The 19,504-nt window shown below is 38.6% G+C and overlaps 1 protein-coding gene across 1 annotated transcript in view; it reads left to right on the top strand.

Annotated features, from left to right (window-relative positions):
• Positions 1-13,872, top strand: part of LOC117293029 (multidrug resistance-associated protein 1-like) — a 43,515-nt gene extending 29,643 nt beyond the window's left edge. Inside the window, 17 exon segments of the mRNA XM_033775236.1 lie at positions 171-297; positions 753-929; positions 1,516-1,683; positions 2,318-2,513; positions 3,020-3,125; positions 3,849-3,993; positions 6,311-6,524; positions 7,409-7,719; positions 8,115-8,314; positions 8,769-8,895; positions 9,439-9,540; positions 10,269-10,415; positions 11,329-11,487; positions 11,908-12,074; positions 12,513-12,707; positions 13,701-13,708; positions 13,711-13,872. Coding sequence (XP_033631127.1) covers positions 171-297; positions 753-929; positions 1,516-1,683; positions 2,318-2,513; positions 3,020-3,125; positions 3,849-3,993; positions 6,311-6,524; positions 7,409-7,719; positions 8,115-8,314; positions 8,769-8,895; positions 9,439-9,540; positions 10,269-10,415; positions 11,329-11,487; positions 11,908-12,074; positions 12,513-12,707; positions 13,701-13,708; positions 13,711-13,808 — 2,647 coding nt within the window. The 3' untranslated portion in view covers positions 13,809-13,872.
• Positions 13,873-19,504: the final 5,632 nt, after the last annotated feature.

Genomic DNA, 19,504 nt, shown 5'->3' with positions numbered 1-19,504 from the left:
TCTCTTGATTCTGAATCTATTTTGCAGCAGTAGATAAAATTGAAATATTCAAACATCTTAACATGGCATCAGGCTTTAAGTGGTTTAGCTTGATGAAACGATCTATTGTTGACCCAGTCTTTGATTGCCCAACAGTAACTTCGGTGTTTTTGTTCATTTTGTTTGTGTAGCATTAATCTTGAGGTGAAAGACGGCTTACTAGTGGCCATAGTGGGTCAAGTAGGAGCTGGCAAGTCATCTCTACTGTCTGCTATGCTGGGTGAAATGGAGAAGCTGAAAGGCTCTGTAGCTGTCCAGGTAAGTCTGATGTAGGGTTTCACGGCCGAGCGGGTACGGGGCATCACCTCCAAAGGTCTGGCGGTTCAGTAATCGGGGTGATGGTTCATATCCCGGTCATGACATGTGTGTCTTTGAAAAAGCAACTCACCGTACAAATATTCTTCACCCAGGGATATTAATGGGTACCTGTGAGGGTAAAAGTTGATATTGTGTAAGAACAAGCCTTTGGTGAGCCACATCAGACTGGGGCTGTATATTCCCGAGGGAGCTGAGAAAAGATTACAGGAATATTATTGAACCATTGACAGGGCACAAATGTAAAGCACATTGATACTTAATTATACATTTATTTTTTAAACTAGTTGTTATTAATATTTTGTTACAAATTCATTTGACCAGGGACTAATTTCATAAATTATTTGTACAGACATAACAATTATCATTCAATTATCATTGAATGACTATTATTTTAGGGAACCGTTGCCTACATCCCCCAACAAGCTTGGATCCAGAATGCCACTCTCAGGGATAACATCACCTTTGGGCAACCACTTGACGATGCCAAGTACCATCGAGTGATCGAGGCCTGCGCGCTGGCCCCTGATCTGGACATGTTGCCGGGTGGAGATCTGACAGAGATTGGAGAAAAGGTTTGTCAATATTCGGGCACATTGAGTGAACAGGGTCCAATTTCTTGGCTGTGCACTCTGCTGAATTTTGCCCTTGTGATTTATACCATTCTTCGCTTACAAGGGAAGCATCAATTTTCTGCGCTACCTGTGTAAGCGAAAAATGCCTGAATGTGAACGTGAACTGAGCACAAGCAGAAGTTCCCTGCTAACTTGTGAAATATGCTTGTTATTGTAACATGAATATGCATACCATTTGTCACGATTCATAATTATTTCCTGAGCTTCCTACAATAAGTGCAATGTCTTTGATTGGCTGTTGAGCTGTTGAGTTTTGATTTAAGACATAATATTTGTTTACATTTAGAGACCAAAGTGACCACAAACGTCAGTAATATTTGACCTAATTCCACTCACCTGAGAAACTGTAAAATAATCCTCAGTTTGGTTAAGTGTTTTTCTGAAGGACACGGGTGTCAAGACCGGGACTCAAACCCACACTCTGCTGATCAGAAACACCAGAGCTTGAATCCAGTGCACTTGACCACTTGGCATTGATCACTTACAAGTCATTTCAGAACGTGCCTTTTCGTTTGTTTGAATCCAGGGAATTAATCTGAGTGGTGGTCAGAAGCAGCGGGTGAGTTTGGCTCGAGCCGTTTACAACAATGCCGACATCTACCTCCTAGATGACCCTCTCAGCGCAGTGGACTCCCATGTTGGTAAACACATCTTTGATCATGTGATTGGACCACAAGGACTTCTCAAGAATAAGGTAAAGACCAACAACGTGAATCTTCTATGTAAGTTATCAGTGATTAGGGTTCAATTTCATAGAGATGCTGCAGAACACAAAAGTAGCTAAGCACAACCAAAAATTGCTTACAAGAGGTTACCTACCATTAAATCATTTTTCACGCACCATCTGTGACTTGTTCCCTGCTTATTTTTGCTCAGCAATATGTTCTTCTTAAGTAGCTCTTTGAAATTGGCCCAGTTTTTGGCTGGTGAGTGTTAAGTTTTGTCACTTTGCATAATGCGGAGCACACTTACAAGCGCCTACCCTGTCTGCCATTTTGGGAGTCAAAATATACACAAAGGAATTGACCCAAGAGAAATAATAATCCAGGAACAACCATGCAGGGTAGGGACTGAAAACCCATTCCACGGAGTGGCCACACTGTGATTCGAACCAGGGTCCTAGAGGTGGAAGGTGAGTCACGATACCACTACACCAACCCAACTGTCCAATCTTGGTCTGATCAGTTGCCAGGTTATATTTCTCAGTTTCCAAGCTTGTCTTTTTTTTCTGATATAAAAACACCAAATGTGATTGATTGACGAACAATCTAATTGATTAATGCACAAAAGAGTGAAATTTACCCGATCACCCTTACCTTGTGATTTAGACCCGTATCCTTGTGACGCATGGGATAAGCTACCTGCCACAAGTGGATCACATCGTCGTCATCGTCAATGGAGAAATCACTGAGGCTGGCTCCTACACGGAACTTCTCTCATATGAACAAGCCTTCGCTGATTTTCTACGTTACTATAGCAATGATGCAAACATTGACACAGACAGTGATAAGGAGCAATCAAGAGGTCAGTACAGAATTATTTAATTTGTTTCTCTCCGGGTCCAGAATTCATTCCTGCAAGGTTTTAAATGGTCATTGACGATTGAGTCACCACTCTTATTTTTCCATTCATAACTACCTTTCCCAGTGTTCTTCCTGAACAAATACAACCTAATACACCTTAGGACCAGTAGAATTTATGGTCATGTGACCACCTTTCATGCAATAGACGCTATTCACAACGTGCTGCGCACAAACATGCGCATCTCCTGTCCACCATTTTGGCTGTCAAAAACGCGGACAAAAGGATGGTACACTAGTTTACGCACCTCCGAACAATGCGAGTTTAGTGTTTCTTCCTTTTTTGGGAGTCCATTCCATTTGTCAGTTTGTGCAAGGTTTGACACACAAAAGGGCGGACAGTAGATGCACTTGTATGTATGTGGGCTGTGCATTGTGAATAGGGTCTATAGAACTGCCTAAATTTGGTAGGGTTTAAGCATTCATATTTATTTTACATTTTCTGAACAGGTCCTTCCTTGGCAGAGCAGATGACAGTATTAGGTGAGGAGTCTACTGGCTCCATTGCAATGCTTTCTAGGGAAGACCAAACAGAAAAGTGTGTAGAGTCATTCAGGTAAATTATACCCATGAGTTTATTCTAGGAATGAGAAAATTGATGGTGATTTTAAATTATCAGCCATTGTTGATCCACTGCCAGATAAAGGCCTTGGCATGATGCTACTTATTAACTTTTCCCAAATTGTTGCAGTTTGTCTTGCCACCTATTGTGTTTGTTCCAATTTGTCGTCCAGTGATTGATTGCTGAGCTGAAACGGTTATTTGTTCTTCGGCTCATGTGAACAGAACATTTTTGTCCTTAAGCAAGACACTTTAACCATTGCTGTGTCCTTTGGATGGGACGTAAAGCTGTAGGTCCTGTGTGTTGTGTAATGCACGTAAAATAACCCAGTGCACTGATTGTAAGGAGAAGGGGCTCACCCTGATGTTCCTAGTCTGATCGGCAGCATATTGGGCCATAGCACCTTGTTAACCATGGTGCTATAAAAGAATAGGTCTCATACTTCATTATAGAGGTTCCACATACCTTGCAGGAAATAAAAGTGAGCGCTTTGATATACTACATGTATACTATACTATACTACAAAGGCATTAATAAAGCGCTCTTACAAAAAATGTATCACAGTGCTTTACAAAGAAAGAACAATAGTAAAAACAAGATATGCCCCTAGAGGTGTGATAAAGCGCCATATAAGAACCAATTACTGGGGTTTTTATTTATTGTTATTCTACTCTGTATTTAGGAGTGATTTTATTTTTTATTTTATTTCTTTTTTAGGATGGGCTCAATGTCCGGTGAATCCTCCAGTTTGGAACGGCTTTCCTTCCCAGAGTATAAGAGGAAGAAGGAGAAGGATCAGAAGAGCACGATGGCTGCAGATGGTGACACTCTGATTGAAGAAGAGACTTCTAAAACAGGCTCGGTAAGGCAGGAATGAAGCTATTGTATTTATTTGCACACTTTGCTGCCCTCCTACATGTACATTTACACATTTAACAAAGTTTGTTAATTATTTTCAAATTATAAGTAGTTTACAGTAATACATAGTGACTTAGGATATGACAACAAATGAAAGTTCACAATGATTTAGATAGTTATATATATATATTAGGAAGCTTAAAGTAGGATAACAATTAGGTTAAGGTGAAGCAGAGGCTAAGCTTGGGCGATATCACGATATTATCGAATATCGCGATATTAATTTGGAAACGATTTCGATATCGGATGGATTTGGTTTTAATCGAAATATCGATATATCGCGATATATCGCGATAATCGCGATATATCGCGATACCGATTAAATATCGCGATGTATTTGCTAGCTGAGACATCTCGCACCCCATAGGTTTGGAGTAAAACCAGAAGAATAGGTCATTAGAACACCTCTCTTATGCTTTGACTGTCTCTTCTACAACTTTCACTTGGAGTTTGAAGACTGATGATGTCAAATTTAATTAATCGCGATTATATCGAATATCGCGATATATTGTCGGCGATATATCGTAAATATATCGATATCGCCCAAGCTTAGCAGAGGCTTTTGTGCCTTTTGTGAATTCTGAGACCCAATTATGTAGCACCCTAAAAGGGTTTACAAGGTGCTATGGCGCATACAGCAGCCACAGCCAGGAACATCGTGGCGAACCCCTTTTCTTTTCAATAAGTGCACTGGGTTCTTTTACATGCGTTACACAACACATGGGACCAACGGCTTTACGTTCCATCCGAAGGTCGAAGCAATGGTTAAGTGTTTTGCTTAAAGCCATTAGACCCTTTCGGTAAACAGTATTATCCAAGGCCAACACTTCGTGTATCACAACTTCGATATAAAATAACAAACCGTGAAAATTTAGGCTCAATCGGTCATCGGAGTCGGGAGAAAATAACGGGAAAACCCACCCTTGTACCTGCACGTTCTGCCGTGTCATGACATGTGTTTAAAATAAATCCGTAATTCTCGATATCGAGAATTTATATTGTTTTACTGTTTTCTCACAAAGTAAAGTATTTCATGGAATAATATTTCAAGAGAAGTCTTTCACCACTACCTTCTGTAAACCCTGTAAGTTATTTGTAAATCTGTGAACTTTTTTTTTTTTTTTTTTTACCGAAAGTGTATAATGGCTTTAAGGACACAAGTATCACGGCTGGGGATTCGAACCCACACTCTGCTGATCAGAAACTCCAGAGTTTGAAACACAAAGCAGAAATGAGATTCAGGACTTCAGTGCTCTTTGTAGCAAGGGTCAAGACCCGGACTCAAACCCACACTCTGCTGATCAGAAACACCAGAGTTTGAAACACAAAGCAGAAATGAGATTCAGGACTTCAGTGCTCTTTGTAGCAAGGGTCAAGACCCGGACTCAAACCCACACTCTGCTGATCAGAAACATCAGAGTTTGAAACACAAAGCAGAAATGAGATTCAGGACTTCAGTGCTCTTTGTAGCAAGGGTCAAGACCCGGACTCAAACCCACACTCTGCTGATCAGAAACATCAGAGTTTGAAACACAAAGCAGAAATGAGATTCAGGACTTCAGTGCTCTTTGTAGCAAGGGTCAAGACCCAGACTCAAACCCACACTCTGCTGATCAGAAACATCAGAGTTTGAAACACAAAGCAGAAATGAGATTCAGGACTTCAGTGCTCTTTGTATCAAGGGTCAAGACCCGGACTCAAACCCACACTCTGCTGATCAGAAACATCAGAGTTTGAGTGCTTTGAAGTGCAAGGTTTTCTCAAAATGCGTTATACTATCTAAAGCTGCTGTACTTCCTACCCAGTGAGTTTTTAATGCCATTAATTTTCATTAAAGGCAGTGGACACTATTGGTAACTATTCAAAATAATTATTATCATAAAACCTTTCTTGATTGCAAGTAATGGGGAGAGGTTGATAGTATAAAATATTGTGAGAAACAGCTCCCTCTGAAGTGTCGTATTTTTCAAGAAAGAAGTAGTTTTTTCGAATTTGATTTCGAGACCTCAGATTTAGAATTTAAGGTCTCAAAATCAAGCATCTGAAAGCACACAACTTTGTGTGACCATGATGTGACCAGTGCCGGTTTTTTTCTTCTTTTATTAATATCTCGCAACTTGGACGACCGATTGAGCTCAAATTTTCACAGGTTTTGTTATTTTATGCATATGTTGAGATACACCAACTGTGTTGACTAGTCTTTGACAGTTACCAATAGTGTCTAGTGACATTAACATATATCATTTAATGTCCCCATGTAGGTGAACTTCTCTGTCTTTACTACATACATCCGAGCTGTCAACACCTTCCTTTTCCTGCTAGTTATACTCTTCTATTCTTTGTACAACGCGGCCTCCGTCCTTTCCAATGTTTGGCTAAACAAATGGAGCAGTGAAGTACCCATTAATGGCACGTTGCCGACAAGCGTACGAGACAAGTACCTTCTGGTTTATGGTGGCATTGGACTAACTCAGGGTAAGTATTTAGGTGGTGGTCCAGTGGTTAGACTGCAGGACTTGCAATCACAAGGTTGTGGGTTCGGAACCGCTGATTTCACAATGACTAGAATAAGTGTTGTCGACTAGATACTGAATACAAATTTCTTGTGCAAGTTATAATCATACATTTTAAATCAATGAGAGAGATTGGTTGTTGCCAGCATGGCGGTTATTAATACTATTAATACAATTATTGGTTTGTTAAAAACACGATGCAGCCCAAAGGTTGAATTGCACACATCAAAAATAAAAGGCAGGGGTTGCCCTTAACTTTTTGTTTAACTGGCTAGCAGGACCAGTTGGCTCGATTTTCCACTGGTCCGCCATGTTTTTGACTGGTCCGTCAATTTTTTTAAACCAATAGTATACTGTTGTATACCAACTGATACATTATCTCGATTTTGATCGTCCCTATTTCAATATGAATTGCAACATCAACTTAACTGCACTGGAAGCCATACTTTATTTATGTGAACCAAGTTATTGTGTTGTAAGGGGGGTTCATTAATTTGAGAGCCTTTTTTTCTTTAAAAATGTAATAATAATAATAATAAATGTAATAATAATAATTATTATTAATTGATTTAAAAACAGGTCAGAATATTTTTCAGAGCTCAATTTTCGCTGAGTTCAATTGACGGGAAGATCATCTAAACAAACAAGCAAACATTTGATAGATTAAATTTGCATCGGGGATTGAGAACATTAATTTTTTTGGTTTTACCCATATACACCCATGCGTGAAGGACTGTAATACTCGGTATATTCTTGAGTTCTGCGAAAAAAATCACAGGCATATTACTGGGGTGGGATGTGAACCCACGACCCTTCAAGCAAACATTTGTGTAATTTCTTCCGTAGGTGCAATGCTGCTCATAGCTGCCCTCCTTCTGACTTTCGGAGCCCTCCATGCAGCCCAGAGGCTCTACTGTCAACTACTCACTACTGTACTCCATGCCCCAATGTCCTTCTTCGACACCACTCCGATGGGACGTATCCTTAACCGTTTCAGCAAAGACACCTACATGATCGATGACGTCATCCCCACCAGCCTGTCAACGTTTATCGCGGCCGTGATCCGTATCCTCGCAACACTAATAATCATCACGCTCAGTACGCCTGCTTTTGCTGCCGTCATACTGCCAGTGGCTGTGGTGTATTACTTGGTACAGGTAAGAAGGTTTCACATCGTTAGTTCAGAGAACCATTTGCTGAATCTACCCAATTTGTAAGTTTTAATGTCAAACAAATTTGGTCAAAGAGGGTTCCTTGATAATCATTTATATCCCCTTGCCAGAGATTGATGTACCATAGTAGATCCAGAGACTGTGCTTTTAGGATGGTATGGTTGGTTTGTGCGTAGAGCTTTTGCTTCTCACCACCTGGTTCAATTCCCTGCTATGGCCATTCAAAGTAGACTTAAGTCCTTTTCCACAAGGAATTTTCTCCGGCCAAACGCTAACATATTGACGGTAAATGATGTGAAAGCAAAGGTGGTTTTGGAAGATGGTTGTAACCCCCAATAATTTCACATAGATAACAATGCATACATTGTATATTCCTACAGAGATTCTACATTGCCACGTCACGCCAACTGAAGAGGTTAGAGTCCGTGACCAGATCACCAATCTATTCACACTTCTCTGAGACTGTGGCCGGAACCAGCTCCATTCGAGCGTACCGCCGCTCCGAGTTCTTCATACATCAAAATGAAACGCTTATAGATAACAACCAGTTAACTTACTATCCAAACCTCGTTTCAAACAGGTAATATTAATATCAAGTAATAATCCTCAAGGGAAACTGACTGGGTAAATTGTAAATTACTTTGGGACAAAAGTGCCATGGGATTCCAACCCGCATTCTGATGACTCGGCCATCAGAACTTGAGTCCAGGTGCCAGACTGATCGGCCACCAAATGGTACAAAGAAAAGTGCAAGAATAGCACATCCTTCTTCGCCTTACCAACTCACACATCTGTTATGTCCATGTAATTCCTTTTTCAAATATAGATTTTTAATCTTTTGATTGGATCGTGAACAAGCCAGTAGTGCTGCTGACTGCCACCGGCAGATTAATTGCTCGTCCATTAAGTTAAATGGCCTAATAAATAAAAATGTGAACACACTCACTGAAAAGGATGTATAGTTTCAAGTTTTTGATTATTTTTTGCAGTACCTGAAGTCTAATCCTTTCCATTTATGATTCACTCCTGGACAGATGGATGGCGCTACGTCTTGAGTTCCTAGGCAACTCTCTGATCCTGTCTGCTGCCCTCTTTGCTGTGATTGGTCGTAATTACCTCAGCCCTGGCGTTGTGGGTCTTTCATTGTCGTACGCTCTGCAGGTGAATGTAGTAACTTTAAAAAAAATATATATATATATATAATCGGCTGTTGCAAACTGTTTACCAACCAAAAGGACGTATGTTATAAATGAAAACAAAAACAGTTAATGGCCTGACATTTCGACCTAAGTAGAGTTTTTCTTGCAAATTAATGTGTGTGTTGTGTTCATATTGCAATTGAGAAAGACTCTGCAAATAATGTCAGGCCATTAACTTTTTTACTGTAAAAAGGGGTAGTTTTGTTTCTTGTGATTTGTCAGGATTTTTCCCTGCTATGTCAGATTTTCATGAAAGAGGCAAACTGCAATCACAGAGATAAAAAGACTTGGCTCTTGTTATGACAAGACCTTCAGATATCTATTTGAAATGATGTATACAGTCTGTAAACCACTAACATTCTGTACTTCCAGACAGCTTCATTTCATCACCAAGAAGAAATTGTTTTCCAATTGTCAGGATTGTTAGTTTTCATACGATGTCATTCGTGCACATTGCATCTGCAATTCCTCCCGTTTGTTACCTGTTGTTTATCGTTGTGTATAGATAACTGGTGCTTTGACATGGTTAGTCCATGTGATGTGTGAATTGGAGACAAATATCGTTGCTGTGGAGAGAGTCAAGGAGTATACAGAGATCAAGACAGAGGTATGGCTACAGCTAGTTTCCTTTTAAGAGTGTTTTAAGAGTTGTTTTGCCATGGCATCTGTTGCCCCCGTCTTGGCCTTAATGCCCCTTTAAAAGTTTCCCATAAACCTGAAGGTTTTCCAATGGAAGTATACTTTGCAAAATGAAAATGAAAGCAGCCAGCAATGGTCATTGCCAGATTGTCGACACCCACATGTCCATCAACATCCTCGAGTCTCTCCCTCCATGTTGCGATTAACCATCATTAACGTGTCTCAGTATTAGCAGAATGCACTCGGGCGATGGAAGGTGCAAAAAGGAACATGCAGAAGTGTGGGTATTCTAAAGCTGCTGCAGAGTGCGAGTGCAGACAAGTAACCCAAACCATAGACCTTTATCATGCTCTCACCATCTTGGTCATGCTCCCTGTTTCCATAACAGTAATGAATGCTAACATTCATTGCGCAAACGTGGCACCAGGTTATTATTTCGTCCAGCCTCAGTTTGGTTACAATGAGTTGGAATGGAGTAAAATCAAGATGGCCACACCGTGATCAAAGGTCTATAGACCACCTCCTGAACTGTGGCTAGCTGCGCCATGGAACACCTGCACCATGGAGGACTTTGCAGGGACCAATGACAAGTTGCCCACTGTTGACAAGCACTTGTGTGTGATGACACAAAATGATGATAACTTGGATTTGTTTGTAACTTTGATGACAAAACGTTATCCTTTTCCTTATCTTTAGGCTGCAGAGATTATTCCTGATAATAGACCAGACAAGGAATGGCCAACAAGAGGAGAGGTTAAGATAAATGAGTATTGTGTCCGCTATCGAGATGGATTGGATCTTGTACTCAAGGGAATCTCTTGTAACTTCAAACCAAAGGAAAAGGTTGGTACATGTTTGCCCTCTACAAAGTAGAAGAGCTTGTGGTCATGGTCGCTCCGGCTTAATTTTTTACAACAAAGACTGATCTGCTGTCTCAAGGGAATTCCCCATTGACTTGTACACAAACGAGCCTTAGTCTGTCATGCACTAGCATTGTTTGACACACCTGACCCTACTCATGTAAAATATTCACTGGTCTGCCCCTGGAATGGTGAAACACAATCTCTAGACTAGGCCTGGGCGAATAATTTGAATATCCGGTTAATGGTGAATAGGTTTTCCTATCCGTAACCGCGAATGCCTTTGCAAGGGCCGCGAATACTATTACAACCAAGTAACCGGATATTCCGGGGCAACAACTGATAGAAATATTTTGTCTGAACCCTTATGAAACTTCCATTAAGACAGCATAAAACAACATAAATTAAGTATTTAACTATGCTCACGTCCGTGAAGAGTTAAAACAATGACATTTCTGACGTAATTTGTTCAAAGATTATGAAAGTTTTCCTTCACCAAGAGTCAATCACGAACAACAGAAAAAATAATATTAATCCGCCCATAAGATCTGATTCACAAACGAACAGCGCCCTCTAGCTTTTTTTTTTTTTCTTTCTTTAATAGCGCCCTCTAGCGGTGGCAAAGAGGTATTCGAATATCGGGTTAATTTCGGATAGTTGGCCAGCGGTTAACCGAATACCAAACTTCACTATTCGCCCAGCACTACTCTAGACTATCTGGAATTCTGTGGTGTATGACTAATATTATATTGAGTGAATTGAGCCGGTACATGACTAGTTTTGAGCATTGCCAGTTGTCAAATGGCAGGGTTTTATTGTAACCTCCCAAAGGGACTTTTGTGCACTTACGGGGTAAGAACTTTCATTAAATGTTGGTTTCTATGTTTTCTTTCAAGATCGGCATTGTTGGTCGAACTGGTGCTGGCAAGTCTTCTCTCACCCTCTCTTTGTTCCGCATCTTGGAGGCAGCTGGAGGCTCAATCAAGATTGACGATGTAGATATCTCAACCATTGGACTTCAAGATCTTAGATCACGCATCACCATCATTCCTCAGGTGAGATACAATGTTTTTAAGACAAGTGGTGTTTGAAGCTTTGCATGATGTGGAACATAAGAAGTAACTATAATTAAGAAGATAGCATTAGCTGTTGCAAACTGCTTACCAAAAGAACCTATGGTATAAAGTGCAAAAAATAGTTAACAGCCTGACGTTTCTATAAGTATGAACTGGTAAACTTATGGGTGCAACCATGTGTAAATCTCTCTTAGGACGAGTGTTATTATGAATTGAAGTGTAGAGTGTCCTTAACAACATCCTTAAAAAACAGTTGTAGACAGAGCCCAAGTCTATTGTAGGGATACCAACTCCAGTCATCCTAAAAAAGTCGCCCTTTATTTCAACCCCAAAAATTAAAACTTTTAAAGAAGTCTTATCCTGCTTCAATCGATTTACACTATGTTCTTATTTCTACAGGACCCAGTGTTGTTTGCTGGTACCTTGCGTATGAACCTTGACCCCTTTACCCAGTATTCCGATGATGCAATATGGGATGCCCTGCGACACTCCCACCTTTACTCGTTCGTTGCGGCATTGACAGAAAAACTTGAGTATGAGTGCACTGAAGGAGGAGAAAATCTAAGGTAAGGGAAAAAAAATTGATTGGTCAGTGAATTGGAATGCTTCCAATTATTATATATGAGTTTTCTCACAAATTACGTTAGTTCAGAGGGAGCTGATTCTCACAATGTTTTATACTTTAAACAGCTCTTTCTTTTATGCTATCAATTATTTTGAGTAAATACCACTAGTGTCTAGTGCCTTTAAGCAACTATTTGAAATTAGGCCCTGAGCCATTCTTTTAGATTGAGACTGAGCTACATGTACAGCATAGTCGTTGTAGATAATATTACCAAGACCAATGGACAATGGTTACACAGGGAGCCTGTTTAATGGAGCAGGTGTTTGAGGATGAGACAAGCTAAGATGAGACGATCAAATTTGATTGGTCAGTGAACTGAAATGCATGGAACTGATTGGTCAGTCCTTTATAATCTTGTTTTGTTGATCATGTTTTGTAGTCTTGGTCAGCGTCAGTTGATCTGTCTTGCTCGTGCTCTGCTCCGTAAAACCAAGATTCTAGTCCTGGATGAAGCCACAGCTGCAGTGGATCTAGAGACGGATGACTTGATCCAAGCAACGATTCGTACTGAGTTTGAAGATTGTACCGTCATCACCATTGCACATAGACTCAACACCATCATGGACAGCTCAAGGTAATCACAATTCTATTTTACTGTGTGTAGACATTTTAGTCATAACATTTCATTTTAATGTGTAAAACTCACTCTTTGGTAAACAATAAATAAAAAATCTACTTCAAGGTAAAGTAGTAGTCCAGGCCGATTTTCTACCTTCCAGCCAGGTAGTATAATATGAACCAAGACAGTTTTCTTTAGAACCAAAATCTACCCAGCAAGTAGATACACACATCATTGGTGTTTACTGCAAACAAAATATATAAAGTTTGAAACTGTTGGTGTATATTATGGAACTGGCCTCTTGTAACCAAACATCGCTGTCGCAGAGCCAATAAGAAGCAGATAGAGTGTGAGCAAAGGGCAAGCCGATCAACAAATTTACTCATGTGTTTCTAATGGGGCCATGATTGCTAAAGTGCAAGCTTCAGGCATGATGCCAGGTTTATAACAACTGTTCATGCTAAGGGGGCCATGCATAAGGTTGAATGGACTTTTAACTGTGCTCTTTCTCTGTGATATTTGAACCACCTTATCATTAGCAGTGTCTCCGCTCAATGCACAGTGGACAATATTTTGATTTAAGCCCGGTTCATACTTCCTGCAAATAAGAATGCGATATGATTGTTGACGTCACAAATTCGCAGCAAAATTCGCACTGAGTTGAGTTGAGCTCAACTCACTTGCAAATAGCGCTGTGAAAGGAGGGTTGTGACGTCAAATTCACGTCAAACTCACTTTGCTTCGCAGGAAGTATCAACAGGGATTCACTCTAGGGGAAATTTGTGCTGGGTGGCACAATGTATTTTGCTCAGAGTGCTGGGCAAAGTTGTGAGTCCTGGGCAGGCTTGCACAGTACCATCCACAGTGGCTACAATACAGCAGTGGTGAGGAGTAACTGTTGTTAGTATCGGGGTACAAACATATGTACATAAATCTCTTTTGGAAGGAGTGCTGGCTTGGTCGTTAGATAATGGCTTTCTAATTCTTGATTGTGTTTTCTTTGCATAGGATATTGGTGCTGATGCAGGAAAGATAGCCGAGTTTGACACACCAGCTCGCCTCCTACACCGTGAAGGTCTCTTCTACACTATGGCTAAAGCCGCCGGCCTTACATGAAGAGAGACAGAAACCAGGTCACTGACGAAGATAACTGACGAAGACTGTTTGGGTCTGCCACAGAATGGTGTTGTATTACATAACCTTCATATTCTGTTTTGTATTGATTTATCTAATTCTATGATCGAGTCCATTTGCCTGAATTGAAATAGTCAGTGAAGCTTCATTTAAAATTATTTAACTTTTAATCTTGATGAGGGGACAACAAGTTTTAAAAAGATTCAATTGGGTTTTCTTTGTTTCAAATATTGTGGATTTTTTTTCCTGCAAAAGTATTTATATTCCAACATGATTTTAACCATGGGAAGGTTCATGGTTTAAAACGAAATGTTTTTATTTCCACTTTTTACCGTCCACATATCTTATTATGTGTGAAGAAGGTAATAAGTGTTTAAGAAATAAAGACGCATCATTTCTTTTGCAGACTTAATATTTTTATTTTTTTTTTAGATTTATACCAAAAAAAGAACAAAAGTGGCAACCCAACTTAAGGTATTGAATTAATTACCCGTCTGAATTACCAGAAGTTAAGGTGTGCTTGTTTGTATTTAGTTTGGATTTTGTCCATTATTTTTTTAGATGGTCACAAATAGTTTTCAGAGTCGTGTAAATGAGTTGAAGGCATTACAAATTTCAAATGTATTAAATGTACCATCATGTTGTGATTTCTCTGAGCACTTTAACATAATGCGCATCTTCAATTTTCTGCCATTTGCAAGGATGAGTGTATGTTAGTGTGCTGCAGGTCCTATACCTACATTGGGTGCTTTCGTTTAGCTTCCCTGGGTCGACCTGGTAAGCCAACAGTGTGTTCGAATAGCTTTGACGTCATTCCAGGGGCTCACCCAGGTCAGCCCCCAGTGCCCTGCTTGTGGAGCGGGTCAGTTGGGGGCTGGCCCCAGGTGCATGACGTTACCCCACGAGAGGGTGAGTGATCGTTATTTAAGCTCTTGTCAGGGGCTCACCCAAGTGAGCACCGCGGGGTCGACCTGGGGAAGCTAATCGAACGGACCCATTAAACATGATACATGGCGATTAAAAAAAAATACAGTTATCAACTATTGTTTTGAACTAACTTCTTTTTTGATATAGAAATATTTCAAGCTGAAATACTGCCACCATAAAAAGTTCTGTTTTATTTGAAAAAGGGAAATAAGCTCATATCATTCTTATATCCATTGTTTTCTTTCTAATTTGAACAATAATGATAAACTTTTCACTATGTTAATTTAAATCTATTTAACAAATAACAAATATAACTTACTGTAAACTATTGCAAACAAATAGTTAATGGCCTGACATTTGGATGGTAGAAGAGTCTGTCTCAAAGGCTTAGAGAACGACTCTGCTGGGTCGAAGTGTCTATTTTTTGCATTTATACTGTAGGTCATTTTGGCTGGCAAGCAGATTGCAACAGCTAATTCTATTTTATCTTACCTTAAACTATTCTCCATACTTTGATACTTCCAGTTTTTATATCTGTAATAGTTTTATAATATGAGTAGCTTATATCTGTATATATTTTAGTACGGTAAACACAAAATGTTTTATATTCCTCACTTTAGCAATAATTTATGCCACGTATTTTAATATTATGTCAACTCATACATTTTGAAATTCAACTGAGTAAATTTATCTTAGAAGTTAAATTAATTTAATTGTTCATTTGTTTTGATGACAAAAAGGTCACATTTGCATCTTGGCACAATTTTATGAAGCTTCTTTAGCAGAAAGCAAATTCTGTTAAGCAAACATTTGCAGGATACAAGTCACAGATAGTACTTTAGAAAGGCATTTTGACTGGTAACCATATTCTGGTAAGCATAATTTTGTTGTGCTTAGCTTGTTTTCGTACTGAAGAAGCTCTCTAAAAAGTAACTAGCACAAAATAATTATGCTTAACACAATATGATAACCAGACAAAGTACCATGTGACATGTAGAATTTATGACTGGTATCCTGCTCCTTTCTGCTTAGCAAGACAAATGTTAAGCAATATGAAATTGGTACCCTGTTGTAAGAAACAGTGTTAGTCCATTAACTTCTGAAACTTTTAAAGTTGTATACCTTTTAAAAATTACGCAAGTCGCACAACATAAGCTGAAATTTTCTTAAACTATGTCTCTGCAGACTGAAAAGAGCATCAGAAGGTTGTAAGTTTTTTAGGGTAAATTTTTGTTTTCTCCTTTCCAGTTTTGAATGTTTAGTGCTTTTTTACACTGTGATTTCTAAAGAGTTGTGAACTTGTGTACATTAAGACTTAATATTTGGATTCTTTTCCACGTTGCCAGATACATACATTTTTTTTAATATGTTAAGTGTCAAAGAAACTTTCCCTGAAATTTAACAAGTGTACCATATTGAGAGTTTTTACATTCCTTTAATTTCTTACTATATTTTCCTAAATTGTACCTTGTGAGCTTACACAATTTGATTTGGTGCTCTATTTATCTGATGTATAATGAATACATTTGGGGTTTTATATTTTGTTTGTTTTCATTCTGATAGTGGTAGAGGAAGATTCTGCTAGAATACATGTTTGTTATAGTTTTATATATTTTATTGAACCCCTTGTTTCCAATCAGTTTAGGAGTTTGTAGAAAATTGATTGATTCAAAACAATAAATAATTTCTGGGCCACTTTCATAGAGTAACTTTAATTTTGCAAACCAGGATAAGGTTATAGGTCAGAATACAATGTACCATTTTTGACTGGTATCGTGCTTATTTTGCTTAGCAGAAAAGGGTTTGTGAAGCAATATTTCTTTAATAGTAGATTTAATTAAGATTTAATTAATTTATTGTGGATACTTTTAAACACAAAACAAACGAGGCCTTTACAAGAGTGTGTTTCAAAGTACTCACACAATTGAAGTGTTTTTACATTTATAATTTACCAATGAAGTGCACTTAAAATAATGCAAGAGAAGGGCTTGGGCATAAAGCTCATTTTAATATTGTCAATTTCTTTTGTGTAGACTTTGGATTTTGTAATTAATTTGTTTTCTTTAAACTTTAAGCTCAGTGAGCTTTTATGTTTCGGTTAGGATCTTGTAAACCAACGAAATTTAATAAACAAAAGTGTTTTCAATTCAATAAAGAACATGTGTGTGTGTATTATTGATGTGTATATCACCCTCTTCAATGCTACCCCCCCCCCCCCCCCACTTGTAATTTGTCTTAACCTGGTGGTTGTATTGGTTTGCTAAAATGTTGATAGCAAAAATGGCATGTTCCATTCTTCAAAAGGGATGATAATAAGAGATGAGGGAAACAAAACTTCTTTTCCTGTTCTCCTTTAAAAAAACGATAGGAATTCTTCTTCGAAACACTGACTCGAGGGCTAGTCAGCTAATTTATCAAATATCAGTTACTGTAAGTTATTTTGTTCTTGGAGTGAAAGCAATGGTATATGCAAATTGAGTGGTTTGCGCGCCTGCGCACATGACCTGCGTCCACAATGCAAGATGGCTGACGTGTAAAGCTTCACGGACTACGTGTTTACTCAGCAGATATTCCACATTTGCTACCAACTTAAGACAACAAAACCACCGCAACAGTAGCTAGGTGAGTTGAATAATGCTTATAGCATCCTTTGGAGTCATTCAACGGTGAAAATGAGTTTTTAAAAGGGGTACAAATAAAGCAAACGCCGCTTCTTTTGTATATATTTAGCGGTGAATTCGAAAACACCGTGTGCGGCGTGGCTGAGGGGCAGGGTGGGGGCAGATGACCAAGCAGACACAAACGACACGCAAATTATGTGTTTTAAAATGTGTACATTTTAATACAATTACATTCACAATTAAATTGAGTAAAAATTTAACAAACTCACGATTTCTGACATTAACGTTTACGTGATACATGTATATGCCTATCATGTCGTATCATGCCGTATCCTGCCATACACTGCGGCTAAATGTAGTGTTTTTGTTAGATTGACAACTTGAGATGGATTTTGCATATCCACTGCAAACTTGTTTTTTATTGATTTGAGATGACAGGCAGTTTATAATTGTATGTCAGGTTTTACATGTTGATATACTGTTGCTTATTTTGATTTGAACAATCACAATATTGATGTGCATTAGCTCCTCCAACCATTTTGTTGCTTCTCTCAATGTTTTGTCTTCGTTAATGTTTGGTGGCCAGACATTAAAGACAAACTAAGAGCTTTTTAAGACTAAACGATTTCCCACTTCGCTTGTTTTTCAATCAGGCTTAGCATCTGCAAAGACATGTACCAATCAACAAGTAGATGTCCAAGACAAGCCTCTGATAAAGGAGCTGCACCCCCCTCCCCTAAAAGGTATGTCCAGAACCCACGCTTTTAATATTAAGCTCGGCAAAAAATGGTGCTCTGTGACATTTGTGTAGAATACATGATGCTCTTGTTTGACGGAACGGAAGTAAAAAATAGTTTCATGTCTTGATTTAAATTGACAGGCTGAGTGTGTGATTTTATGTCAATATTTTGTCCAAGCTTTCAAAAGGTGCATCAGTCAATGTAATAAATTTGAGAGTGATGATTGATTTAAAAATTAAATTAAAACCATGTATACCATCCCCCTGAGTAGATGATAGAAAAGGAGAAAAACAAAGTACTTCTCAAACTTTCTCACATAGTACTACTTTTAACGGGAAAAAGTTATAAGTAATGGTTCGAAAATTAATCAGGAAAACATTGATCACTTATCACACTAAAACAAAACCATGATATCACTGGGGGAGGGGTCATAGATACCTTTGCAAGAGATTTTGCACATAAACAAAAACTGTTTGCCTGCAATTACTATAAACTGTTTAATTTATCTTTTCTTGCAAGTGGTTCCTACTAGTGTCCCCTACTGGAGCAAGAATGCAGAATGCAGAACTGAGAACCTTGCAGAGAAAAATGATATTGCTAGGAGCTGTGTTCAGTTCTGGCTGAAGCACAACATCTAGTGTGTGGACACGATAAGAAGAAGAAGTAGTTACTACAACTAAGTATGGAGAGGGTACAAAGGAAAGTAACACGTATGAAAACGTCAGTTATGGTTTTTATCAAATTTTGCCTGAAAATGTGGATTTTATAAAGTTTTGCCTGAAAATGTACAAGGCTATAGTCTAATGGTTTTTCACAAATTTTGCCCGAAAATGTGGTTTTATCAAACTTTGCCTGAAAATAAGTACACGGTTATAGTCTTATGGTTTTTCACAAGTTTTGCCTGAAAATGTGGTATTTATCAAGTTTTGCCTGAAAATGTGGTTTTTATCAAATTTTGCCTGAAAATGTGTACAAGGCTTATGGTTTTTCACAAGTTTTGCCCGAAAATGTGTTTTTATCAAGTTTTGCCTGAAAATGTGGTTTTAATCAAATTTTCCTGAAATGTGTACAAGGCTATAGTCTTATGGTTTAATCAAATTGAGCTTAAAAATGTGTACAAGGCTATAGTCTAATGGTTTTTCACAATTTTTGCCCGAAAATGTGGTTTTTATAAAATTTTGCTTGAAAATGTGTACAAGGCTATGTTCTTATGGTTTCATCAATTTTTTTCCGAAAATGTGGTTTTTCACAAGTTTTGCCCGAAAATGTGGTTTTTATCAGACTTTGCATGAAAATGTGTACAAGGCTATAGTCTTATGGTTTTTCACAACTTTTGCCCGAAATGTGGTTTTTCACACTTTTGCCCGAAAATGTGGTTTTTATCAAGTTT

The sequence above is a fragment of the Asterias rubens genome, chromosome 7 (genome assembly GCF_902459465.1).
Source record: "Asterias rubens chromosome 7, eAstRub1.3, whole genome shotgun sequence".
NCBI classification, from domain to species: domain Eukaryota; kingdom Metazoa; phylum Echinodermata; class Asteroidea; order Forcipulatida; family Asteriidae; genus Asterias; species Asterias rubens.
Note: the sequence above shows the minus strand (reverse complement) of the source record. Positions and strands in the feature narration are given on the sequence as shown.